The 12440-nt window shown below is 38.2% G+C and overlaps 1 protein-coding gene across 2 annotated transcripts in view; it reads left to right on the top strand.

Annotated features, from left to right (window-relative positions):
- Positions 1 to 11519, top strand: part of rnf130 (ring finger protein 130) — a 125886-nt gene extending 114367 nt beyond the window's left edge. The window contains exon 11 of one of the 2 annotated variants that reach the window (XR_010013496.1): positions 10133 to 10215. Coding sequence is in view for 1 of the 2 variants with exons in the window: in XM_063000527.1 (XP_062856597.1) it covers positions 10133 to 10242 (110 nt within the window). In the remaining variant the exon portion in view is untranslated. Of the gene's footprint in view, positions 1 to 10132 lie in introns of both variants that reach the window. The other variant, XM_063000527.1, reaches the window with a different exon arrangement.
- Positions 11520 to 12440: the final 921 nt, after the last annotated feature.

Genomic DNA, 12440 nt, shown 5'->3' with positions numbered 1-12440 from the left:
GGATGTGAGAAATAGAATTGTTGCTCTCCACAAAGATGGCCTGGGCTATAGGAAGATTGCTAACACCCTGAAACTGAGCTACAGCATGGTGGCCAAGGTCATACAGCGGTTTTCCAGGACAGGTTCCACTCGGATCATGCCTCGCCAGGGTCGACCAAAGAAGTTGAGTCCACGTGTTCGGCGTCATATCCAGAGGTTGGCTTTAAAAAATAGACACATGAGTGCTGCCAGCATTGCTGCAGAGGTTGAAGACATGGGAGGTCAGCCTGTCAGTGCTCAGACCATACGCCGCACACTGCATCAACTCGGTCTGCATGGTCGTCATCCCAGAAGGAAGCTGACGCACAAGAAAGCCAGCAAACAGTTTCTGAAAACAAGCAGTCCAAGAACATGGATTACTGGAATGCCCTGTGGTCTGACGAGACCAAGATAAACTTGTTTGGCTCAGATGGTGTCCAGCATGTGTGGCGGCGCCCTGGTGAGAAGTACCAAGACAACTGTATCTTGCCTACAGTCAAGCATGGTGGTGGTAGCATCATGGTCTTGGGCTGCATGAGTGTTGCTGGCACTGGGGAGCTGCGGTTCATTGAGGGAAACATGAATTCCAACATGTACTGTGACATTCTGAAACAGAGCATGATCCCCTCCCTTCGAAAACTGGGCCTCATGGCAGTTTTCCAACAGGATAACGACCCCAAACACAACCTCCAAGATGACAACTGCCTTGCTGAGGAAGCTGAAGGTAAAGGTGATGGACTAAACCCAATTGAGCACCTGTGGCGCATCCTCAAGTGGAAGGTGGAGGAGTTCAAGGTGTCTAACATCCACCAGCTCCGTGATGTCATCATGGAGGAGTGGAAGAGGATTCCAGTAGCAACCTGTGCAGCTCTGGTGAATTCCATGCCCAGGAGGGTTAAGGCAGTGCTGGATAATAATGGTGGTCACACAAAATATTGACACTTTGGGCACAATTTGGACATGTTCACTGTGGGGTGTACTCACTTATGTTGCCAGCCATTTAGACATTAATGGCTGTGTGTTGAGTTATTTTCAGAAGACAGTAAATCTACACTGCTATACAAGTTGTACACTGACTACTCTAAGTTATATCCAAGTTTCATGTCTATAGTGTTGTCCCATGAAAAGATATAATGAAATATTTGCAGAAATGTGAGGGGTGTACTCACTTTTGTGATACACTGTATATCCATTCAATACATTCAGAAAGGTGGGACCAGGGTAATTTAGGGCTAGTAATGAGATAATTTGGTACAAAAGCAATACCCTTAAATGATGCTAACATTGGCAGAAGATATCCAGTTTGTCAACAAATGTTTGAGGACATTATTAAAATGTTCCTCAGAGAAACGTTGGAAGGGATTTGCAAGAATTTTTTATTTTGCAGTGCAAAATATCATTGGAGAAATTTCAGTGTGTAAAAGCCAAGGCCGCAAGTGTAAGCCTTATGTTAACAATGTCCACACTCTGCCTTTCCCAACATAAACACATTAAACAAAAGTACAACAAAGGACATTAGTACAATTGAAACCATGAAAACAAGTTAGTCTTAAACCAGGTTTTAAATGACACAAGAGGTGAGGCATCACTGGTACAATTTGGGAAGAGTATGGTGGTAAGTTTAAACCTTGGATCAACAAGAAGGCCTAAGGTTTGGGATCGTGGGGTATGAGATGGGACATACTGACAAAGAAGCTTAACCAGGTAATGAGGTGACAAGCTGTGCATAGCATATGTTATGAGAAGAACCATCTACTGGATACGATATGCAATTAATAACCAGTGAGGAATCTGAAGGATGGGAGTCATGTGACCAGTCTTCTCAGAATAAGTGACAATCCTAGTAGTAGTATTTTGTACATACTGTAGCCTAAGGTTTTAACAGAAGGGCCAGATAGTAGAGCATTATGATAGTCTAACCATGATGTCTCTATATATGGTACAGAGCATGGTTTTATGAGTTCTCTAAGGTAGTCCTTAGGTAGTAACAGGCACAGTAGTTTTTATGGTTCTGAATAGCCACATTTTGCTATCTATTGCTAAGAAAAGATGAAAACCCCACACCGCACACAAGAGATTAATACATTGTGAGATACGGTATCAAAAGCAGAGCTAAGATCACAAAGCATCAGATGTCACACAGTCCAAAGGCTATGCAAAATGACTCCAGAACCAGGTAAGAAACAATTCAGTTCAGCATACAGAGAGCTTAAGTTGAGCTTAATCCAACAACAACAAAGTGGTCCAAAACACATACACCTGCTGAGAATCGGCTGGCAATTGCATTTGGTGTTCTCTCAGCAGAAGTGCTGTGGGCTTTGGACCAAAGACAAAAAGGACCATCTGCACTATTATCAGCAACAAGTCCAAAAGCCAATGCCTGTCATGCCTTTTTTAAAGTTATTTTACAATTCTGTGATGGCATCATTAATGCAGAAAACTTTTTTTTTGCAACATGCCTGTTTTCAAGACTACATCTTTTCTAGGGACATCCATACATTTTTAACTACATAATGCAAACCACATGCTGCACACATTACAAAGACATGGCTGTGGAAGAGGAGGGTGTGGATACTGGCCTGATCTGCCTGCAGTCCTGACCCAGAAGTGTGAAAATGTGTTGAGAATTTTGAAAAGAAAAATTCATCAATAACATATTGTTGCACACCTTAAGTGTGTTTAAAGGACGTTGTGATAAGGAATGGCATTCCATACATACATGCTTTAACGTCCCAACTTTTTTTTTGGAATGTGTTGCAGACCTGAAATGCAGTAATGGATGTATAGCAAATGAACTTAAGTTAACCAGACAAAGCATAAAATGTCTTGGATTCATACTGTCTGCAAATAATAAAAGTCAATGTCCCAACTTTTTTTGTTTCATTTGGGGTTGTATTAATAAAGTCTAGTACTTTTTGTGCATTGTTGATTTATGTATTTTCACACATTGTATTTGTTTTGTGTTTGTTTAGTTTTTATTCATGACAAATATTCATACTTGTTACTAGTTTTTATTCATGAAATAAATATTCATAATTGTTACATCCAGCAAAGACAACTTGTGGATACTGAACAACATAACAAAACTAAACTAATGTTTATAAAAAAATTTAAATGTCTGTAATATTGTCAAAATATTCTGTTCCAATTACAGTACTCAACACCCTTAACTTAAAAGGTGATCACATCATGGTGATGTGCAAAAAAAAAAATTTTATGAATGTATAAAAAAAGAAGTCTCAGGAAATGAAGACAAAAAGTGTTAATACATTTTAACAATTTTAATAACTTGAGATAAATTTGAGTTTAAATGAAAAATATCTAGTTCTCTTCACAAATATCCAAGTGCACTATTATACAACCCCCAGCCTCAGTACTTGGTAGTATTGAAATTGTATAGAAATGTTTTGAAGATTTTTGCTACTCCTAGTACAGTCAAGAACTCTCCAGGACACAGTGGAAAGAAGACAACTAATAAAAGAACCATACAAAAGGTGGTTAGAAATATGGCAAATAAACCATGTACAACATCCAAAGCTGGAGACATCTGGAATAACAGTTTCACCCCATACCATACGTCCATACCATACTGCACATTGAACAAAACAGGGCTCTATGGGTGAAGGCCAAGATGGACCCCACTGCATAGAGGCATAAAAAGGAGTAACTGAACTTTGCGAAAACTTACATAGACAAACCACAATTTCTCTGGGAAACTATTTTAGGGAAAGATGAAGCCAAACTAGAGCTCTTTGTCAACGCATACCAGCAATATGTGTACAGTCGACAAACTGGAGCTTATAAATCAAAGTGCACCCTACTTACATTGAAAATTACAGTGAAAGATGGTGGACGATCTGCAATGTTGTGGGGCTGCTTTGATATTTTAGTACATATCCCCTTGTTTCTGATGATATTGGTTTTTTTATACTAATCAAGGGTACCATAAATGTTGACCACAAATGTGAATTACTGTATAATTTTTTATATATATTTCTGATTGCAACTGCATAATAATCTTGTTTAATTATATGGTTAAAAGTAAACCTGCCTTGAGCTGCTTGGACATCCCATTCCAAAACCATTCCTGTTCGGTTTAAAGAGCATTTGTTAGCATAATACACTATATTGCCAAAAGTATTCGCTCGTCTGCCTTCACACGCATATGAACTTGAGTGACATCCCATTCTTAATCCACAGCTTTTAATATGATGTTGGCCCACCCTCTGCAGCTATAACAGCTTCAACTCTTCTGGGAATGCTTTCCACAAGGTTTAGGAGTGTGTTTATGGGAATGTTTGACCATTCTGACCACCTGATGTTGGACGAGAATGCCTGGCTTCGCAGTCTCCGGTCTAATTCATCCCAAAGATGTTCTATCGGGTTGAGGTCAGGATTCTGTGCAGGCTAGTCAAGTTCTTCCACACCAAACTCGCTCATCCATGTGTTTATGGACCTTGCTTTGTACACTGGTGCACAGTTATGTTGGAACAGGAAGGGGCCATCCCCAAGCATTAAGAGCTCCTTTCACTGGAACTAAGGGGCCGAGCCCAACTCCTGAAAAACAACCCCACACCATAATCCCCCCTCCATCAAACTTTACACTTGGCACAATGCAGTCAGACAAGTACTGTTCTCCTGGCAACCGCCAAACTCAGACTCGTCCATCGGATTGCCAGATGGAGAAGCGTGATTTGTCACTCCGCTTTGCATTGCGCTTGGTGATGTAAGGCTTGGATGCAGATGCTCGGCCATGGAAACCCATTCCATGAAGCTCTCTACACTCTGTTCTTGAGGTAATCTGAAGGCCACATGAAGTTTGGAGGTCTGTAGCAGTTGACTCTGCAGAAAGTTGGCGACCTCTGCGCACTATGCACCTCAGCATCCGCTGACCCCGCTCTGTCATTTTACGTGGCCTACCACTTCGTGGCTGAGTTGCTGTCTTTACCAGTCGCTTCCACTTTGTTATAATAGCAGTGACAGTCGACTGTGGAATATTTAGTAGGAGGAAATTTCACAACTGGACTTGGTGGCATAACAGGTACCACGGTACCATGCTGGAACACCTGAATTCAATTATTTGGATGGGTGAGTGAATACTTTTGGCAATGTAATGTATTTTAAAAGAAGGCCTGGCTTACAATTGACAGTTTGTTTGAAGTCAGACAAAATGAAGGCCACTGGAGGTTCAACACACCGCACTTGTCAAGCTTTGTCTGTATGGACCTTGCTTTTTTCGCACAGTTGCCATAAATTACAACAAATTAAATTTAGTTTGATGTTGTACCTCTTTGTAATTGAGATTTAAATTATATACTTGAACATAAATCTTTCTCCAGCTTTATTTAAATATTTTGCTTTACAACTTTTCATTAATGACAAAAAATTCTAAAATTTGCAAAAATGAAAAACTAGAATAACAAAATTTTAAAAATCTCAGTCTCTAAATTTTGTACTTTTAAGAGCCACATTTTGCTTTAATTACAGCCATCTTTCTGTTTGGATATGTCTTTACCAGCTTTGCACACCTTGATTAGAGTATATTTTTCCTTTCTTTCTTGAAAATTTTTCAAGTTCAGTCAAGTTCAAGTTTTGTGGTGACCAAAAATGAACTATTGGATTTAGGTCAGGGCCTTGACTTGGCCACTAAACTTTACTGTCCTTAGGCCACTGCTTTGATTTTTTTTGGTGGTGTGTTTAAACGGCAGAAGATGAGCAGGAGGTTAACTTCTTAGGAGGAGTTAACCTCCTGCTCATCTTCTGCCGTTTTCCTCTGGAATTTGAATGTACAGTGTATCACGAAAGTGAGTACACCCCTCACATTTCTGCAAATATTTCATTATATCTTTTCATGGGGCAACACTATAGACATGAAACTTGGATATAACTTAGAGTAGTCAGTGTACAACTTGTATAGCAGTGTAGATTTACTGTCTTCTGAAAATAACTCAACACACAGCCATTAATGTCTAAATGGCTGGCAACATAAGTGAGTACACCCCACAGTGAACATGTCCAAATTGTGCCCAAAGTGTCAATATTTTGTGTGACCACCATTATTATCACTGCCTTAACCCTCCTGGGCATGGAATTCACCAGAGCTGCACAGGTTGCTACTGGAATCCTCTTCCACTCCTCCGTGATGACATCACGGAGCTAGTGGATGTTAGACACCTTAAACTCCTCCACCTTATACTTGAGGATGCGCCACAGGTGCTCAATTGGGTTTAGTCCATCACCTTTACCTTCAGCTTCCTCAGCAAGGCAGTTGTCATCTTGGAGGTTGTGTTTGGGGTCGTTATCCTGTTGGAAAACTGCCATGAGGCCCTGTTTTTGAAGGAAGGGGATCATGCTCTGTTTCAGAATGTCACAGTACATGTTGGAATTCATGTTTCCCTCAATGAACTGCAGCTCCCCAGTGCCAGCAACACTCATGCAGCCCAAGACCATGATGCTACCACCACCATGCTAGACTGTAGGTAAGATACAGTTGTCTTGGTACTTCTCACCAGGGCGCCGCCACACATGCTGGACACCATCTGAGCCAAACAAGTTTATCTTGGTCTCGTCAGACCACAGGGCATTCCAGTAATCCATGTTCTTGGACTGCTTGTCTTCAGCAAACTGTTTGCTGGCTTTCTTGTGCGTCAGCTTCCTTCTGGGATGACGACCATGCAGACCGAGTTGATGCAGTGTGCGGCGTATGGTCTGAGCACTGACAGGCTGACCTCCCACGTCTTCAACCTCTGCAGCAATGCTGGCAGCACTCATGTGTCTATTTTTTAAAGCCAACCTCTGGATATGACGCCGAACACGTGGACTCAACTTCTTTGGTCGACCCTGGCGAAGCCTGTTCCGAGTGGAACCTGTCCTGGAAAACCGCTGTATGACCTTGGCCACCATGCTGTAGCTCAGTTTCAGGGTGTTAGCAATCTTCTTATAGCCCAGGCCATCTTTGTGGAGAGCAACAATTCTATTTCTCACATCCTCAGAGAGTTCTTTGCCATGAGGTGCCATGTTGAATATCCAGTGGCCAGTATGAGAGAATTGTACCCAAAACACCAAATTTAACAGCCCTGCTCCCCATTTACACCTGGGACCTTGACACATGACACCAGGGAGGGACAACGACACATTTGGGCACAATTTGGACATGTTCACTGTGGGGTGTACTCACTTATGTTGCCAGCTATTTAGACATTAATGGCTGTGTGTTGAGTTATTTTCAGAAGACAGTAAATCTACACTGCTATACAAGCTGTACACTGACTACTCCAAGTTATATCCAAGTTTCATGTCTATAGTGTTGTCCCATGAAAAGATATAATGAAATATTTGCAGAAATGTGAGGGGTGTACTCACTTTCGTGATACACTGTACTTGGCAGCATCCATTTTCCCTTTAGTCCAGACCAATTGCCTAGTTTGTGCTAAGAAGAAGCATCCCTATTACAAAATGTTGCTCGGTATTGGTATTCAGTGCAAAATCTTTGATCATAAAAATTATGATCATCCAATCATAAAACCTTTTGCCATATTTCATTAGAATCTAAGTTTTTTAGCATGCCACTGTTTCAGGAGTGGCTTTTTTCTTGATCATAAAAATTATGATCATCCAATCATAAAACCTTTTGCCATATTTCATTAGAATCTAAGTTTTTTAGCATGCCACTTTTTCAGGAGTGGCTTTTTTCTTGCCACCCTGTCATACAGGCCAGCTTTATGTAAGGCTTGTGACAGACCAACCTTTGGTTTTTAATCTTTAATCAAATGATTGCAAGTACAATTTTATTAATTTTTTAAATTGTAAAAAGTATACTTTTAATATATAAATTACCATGAAGTAAACAACTGTTTTAGTAATTTACCTAAAGCACACTTTCAACACATTATACAAAGGTTTACTTGAGTGTATTCTTCAGAAAGTGATTTACTGGTACAATAGTAAAACGTTAATTTTTTTATTTTTGTTGTATTAAAATATAATAATTTTAAATATATTTTATTAACATACATTTATTAACAAGTAAAAACATTGACTTTCTAGTCATAAGAAAGGGAATCTTAAACTCTTAAAGTAGGTATTAATGCATGTGTCATTGCATTGCTCAGGTGGCATAGCGGTAAAACAGGCTAACATCAGAACTGACATGTCAAACTTGTGCGTTTGAATCTCACATCTGCTCACATGTATTAAATGTTACATTAAATGTTATTAAATGTTACATCAAAATTTACATTTTGATTATTAGAAGGCAGCTGGAAAATGTTAATTTATTTTATTTTTCATGGTATAATGTGTTGTGAAAAAGAGGTTAGCAATTATTTATTTAATTATATAATTAATAGTTAATAATCAAATATGGGGCACTACTGTCATTTTTAAGGAAAAATTACCAGGAAAACCAAATTCAGTCACTTACTGTTGGGGAAGTTTGTTAGTCGACTATTTCTCTCATCCAGGTAATCAAACTCACAGCACTAAATTTTGAATCATCATAATGTTTATTGAACTAACAAAAACATAACACATACAATGACAGTTAATAAGTAAATGGCATAACTAAGTGGTAATTATACAAGTATAAATCGGTAGGTAAACTATTACTGGGAAATAACATATGATTATCTATAGTGGATTAAATGGTGGGTAGAACCAGGAGGTTTAGAGGCTGATTTAAGTGTATGCTAAATCAGCCCTTGTAAAGTCATAATTGTAGGTGCAGTATGCTTGTAAGTGTGGGGAAAGAAGTTCCTCTATTGGGGTTGTAAAAATCCTGAAAATAAACAGGCCCTGGCATGAAGGCTTCAGGATGAATAGACAGATGAAGACAGTTTCTTATGCAGTGCCTTTTAAAGTCTTGAAGATTATTTAACAGTGGTTTCACTAAAATATTTTACATTATTACGGGAGATAGTGAAAAATAGTTACTTTCAATCTGGCATGTAGAAATGTTCTTTTGTTGACAATTCCCTCATTAAGTTTGACGCAAATTGTTGAGCCATATGCCATTTTTGCTTGCATATTTCCAAAATACAATCAAGTTTGTCAGCTAAAACATTGTCAATTCTTTTTTTTCCTTTGTAATTTTCCTTGTAAGTTTCAAGATCATGAACAAATTCCAGATTCTTGTTTTTTTATTGCAATGAGCAATTAGTGTCCATCATAAATGTATCTTCTTCTAATTTAAAACAGGCTTTTTGCAGTTATCTTATATCTTTGTACATGTAAACATATACACATTGTGTTTAGGCACCAGACTTGAAACTCTCTGCAGTTATCTACTCTAATTAGTTATAAAAGGGCTGCCATTCTTTGGCAGAATTCTTGCAAATTAGATTAAATGTCACACATTATCAGTTATCTACAGTTATCTACTCTACTTTATACAGTGACAAACTGTAAATGTCAATAGTCTGAGACCACTTGCTAAACTGCTACTAATTTACATATTTTTCTCAATTGTTTTTTTTTTCTATTACAAATCATGTAATCAACATAATTTAGGTAAAAAGCTAAATATTTGAAAAATGTATAAATATTAAAGTTTCTGATATGTGGGATCTCCTCATAAGAAGCTTGTTTAAGCATGTGCATTGAAAAGGAAATTTGACTTTTTGTACACAGGAATTGAGATGATCACTTTCACAAATGTGCTTACTGTAAAACTGTAAAATGTACTTTTCAAATATTTAACTTTTCACTCAAATTGCATTGAATTATAATATTTTACTAGTGGTCTTAGACTCCCCACTGTAGACAAAAAGTTAAAGAACATCCCATTTCAAAGACATACTTGAATCCCTTACACAACAAGTGGCTATTTATTCATTTTATTTATTTATTTATTTCTTATTTTTGTCAGTCATGGCATAAACAGTATGACAGACAGTAAATACTGTACAATATAAAGTACACAGGCTTTTTACATACCTTGTCTTCAATATTTGATTTGTCATAATGTACATTTTAATAATTTATTATTGCTGTTTTTGTTGCTTATGTTTCATGATGTGACCCTTCATGATGCTAAGCAATAAAATTATTTAAAATATACTTTCAATGTGTGTTTGCGTTTCAATTACAAATGTATTTTTTGTCTTTTTTCTTGTAGGTGGCCATTTTTTTGGCCGAAATTCAGGATCGCCTCGAAGTGTTTTAAGTGAGATGGAGTTATCAGAAATCCAGTCATCTCTGGACATGTTGGATGAGAATAAATCCTGAGGCCACGCTTTCATTTGACCATTAACTAATTTTCTGCACTCTTCCTGAATCCCTAAATAGGGGGCCAAAGTCTTTTACAGTGTGCTTGGACATTGAAAGCACTACAATAATGACAAAAATCCAATACTCGTGGACCTATGAGGCTAATTCACAGCGAGTCTTTCAACTAGAGTTGTTCAGTGTATGTCGTCTAATCGTTTTTTCCTCTATGATGGACTCTTTGATGGACAGTCATAACTGATGGATGACCTTTGTTTTTAAGGAATGATTATTGGGTGTTTTTTGAAGGTTGTAGCTTAAATGCTAGGGCCTGGTAAAAGTGTTCTTAACATAAATGTTTTTAGCATGTATTGGTCATGAATGATACAGACTTTTGATCAAGTCCATCACAAGAAAAAAAACTGTTGGCTAAATCAGCACACTCAGCTAAACCCTGGCAAAGGACATGTGAATGCTAAACATAACTACAGATAATGTTGCTAACAATACACATCATTATACATTTTAAAAAGCAACTTGCTGCTTCCAACCATTCTCAGTGTAAAACAAAAATATTTCCATATTAGATAAAGCATATGGAATTGCAAAAAAATATAATAATTTCCCTTCCATTATATATATATATATACAAATATATGATTTTCCCCCAAACATAAACATTGGTAGTTTATAGTTATTAGTTTCTAAATTGTGGTAATGGACCTTCTATGGTTTATTCTGCTATATTAAAACTCAAAATTGATGCTTATCTTCTGAATCCACTACATATTCACTTCACATTGAACTAATACTGCAAATACTAAACAGTGACCCTTTATCTTAGCAGTTTAAAACAAGCGTAGGTTGCACTCAATGTATCAATTCAGTTGTTTGTGGCATTCTTGCCTGTTATTTGCATATTAAATGTATCCTGCCATACCTTAATTCAACATTTACTTAAGGGAACCTGCCATATGATATGCAGGCTTTAGTCAAAAGAGATAAAAGTAATATTAAATAAAAGTTTAATCCAAGAAAGGGTTCAGCATTGCAGAATAAAGACATGAAGACATGCCTATTGGTATAGGCAACTTTTTGGAGTGTGTTGCTGGCATCAAATTCCACATTTGTTAATATTTACAAAAGTCTAATACAGAATTTTTTTTTCCTTTGTACTTCAGTTCAATAAAGGTTTAAGAAACTTCCAAAGCAGAGGTTCTTGTTTTAATGCATTTTACAGAATGTCCCAACTACTCTGGAAATGGGGTTTATACTTACTGCATGCTGAACCTGCAAGCTCATCCATATGTTTAAGGAAAAAATTGATATTAAAATAAAGAATTTGAAAAAAAAAAACATAAAATCTTTATTTTAATAAACACTGGGTTGCATGTACTGAAAACACTGTGTACAAGTCAAGTGTACAATCTCATCATGGCAGCATTCTTCAAGTTCAAGAGGCTGTATTGTCATTTCAGCTACAGTTAAACCGGAAAGTCTGCACACCCCTTTTTTACCTTTTTACCCACAGCTGACAGTGCATATCAGAGCAAACTCCAAGCCATGGGGTCAAAGGAATTATCTGCAGACCTCAGAAACAGGATTGTGTAAAGGCATAGATCTGGAGAAGGGTACAGAAAATTGCTGCAGCTTTACAGGTCCCAAAAAGCACAGTGGCCACCATCATTCATAAATGGAAGAAGTTTAGAACCACCAAAAATTTTCCTAGACCTGGCCGCCGGCCAAACTGGGTGATCGGGGAAGACGGGCCTTGACCAGGGAGGTGAGCAGGAACCCTAAGGGGTATTACTCTGACAGAGCTCCAGCGTATCCTTGTGGAGATGGGAGCACCCATCCGTGTCCACTCACTATCCACCCTATTAGACACTCCTACCTAGTTGGTTCACCTTGTGGATGTAAAGTCTGAGATGATCGCTCATCTTTTGCTGCTGTTTGAGTTGGTTATCTTCTGGACCTTCATCAGTGGTCACAGGATGCTGCCCACAGGGTGCTGTTGGCTGGATATTTTGGTTGATGGACTATTCTCAGTCCAGCAGTGACAGTAAGGTGTTTAAAAACTCCAGCAGCGCTGTTGTGTCTTATCCACTAATACCAGCACAACACACACTAATACACCACCACCAAGTCAGTGTCACTGCAGTGCTGAGAATGACCTACCACCCAAATAATACCTACTCTGTAGTGGTCCTGTGGGGGTC

Source organism: Trichomycterus rosablanca, chromosome 8 (assembly GCF_030014385.1).
Source record: "Trichomycterus rosablanca isolate fTriRos1 chromosome 8, fTriRos1.hap1, whole genome shotgun sequence".
Taxonomy (NCBI): Eukaryota; Metazoa; Chordata; class Actinopteri; order Siluriformes; family Trichomycteridae; genus Trichomycterus; species Trichomycterus rosablanca.
This window is presented reverse-complemented; position numbering and strand designations above follow the sequence as displayed.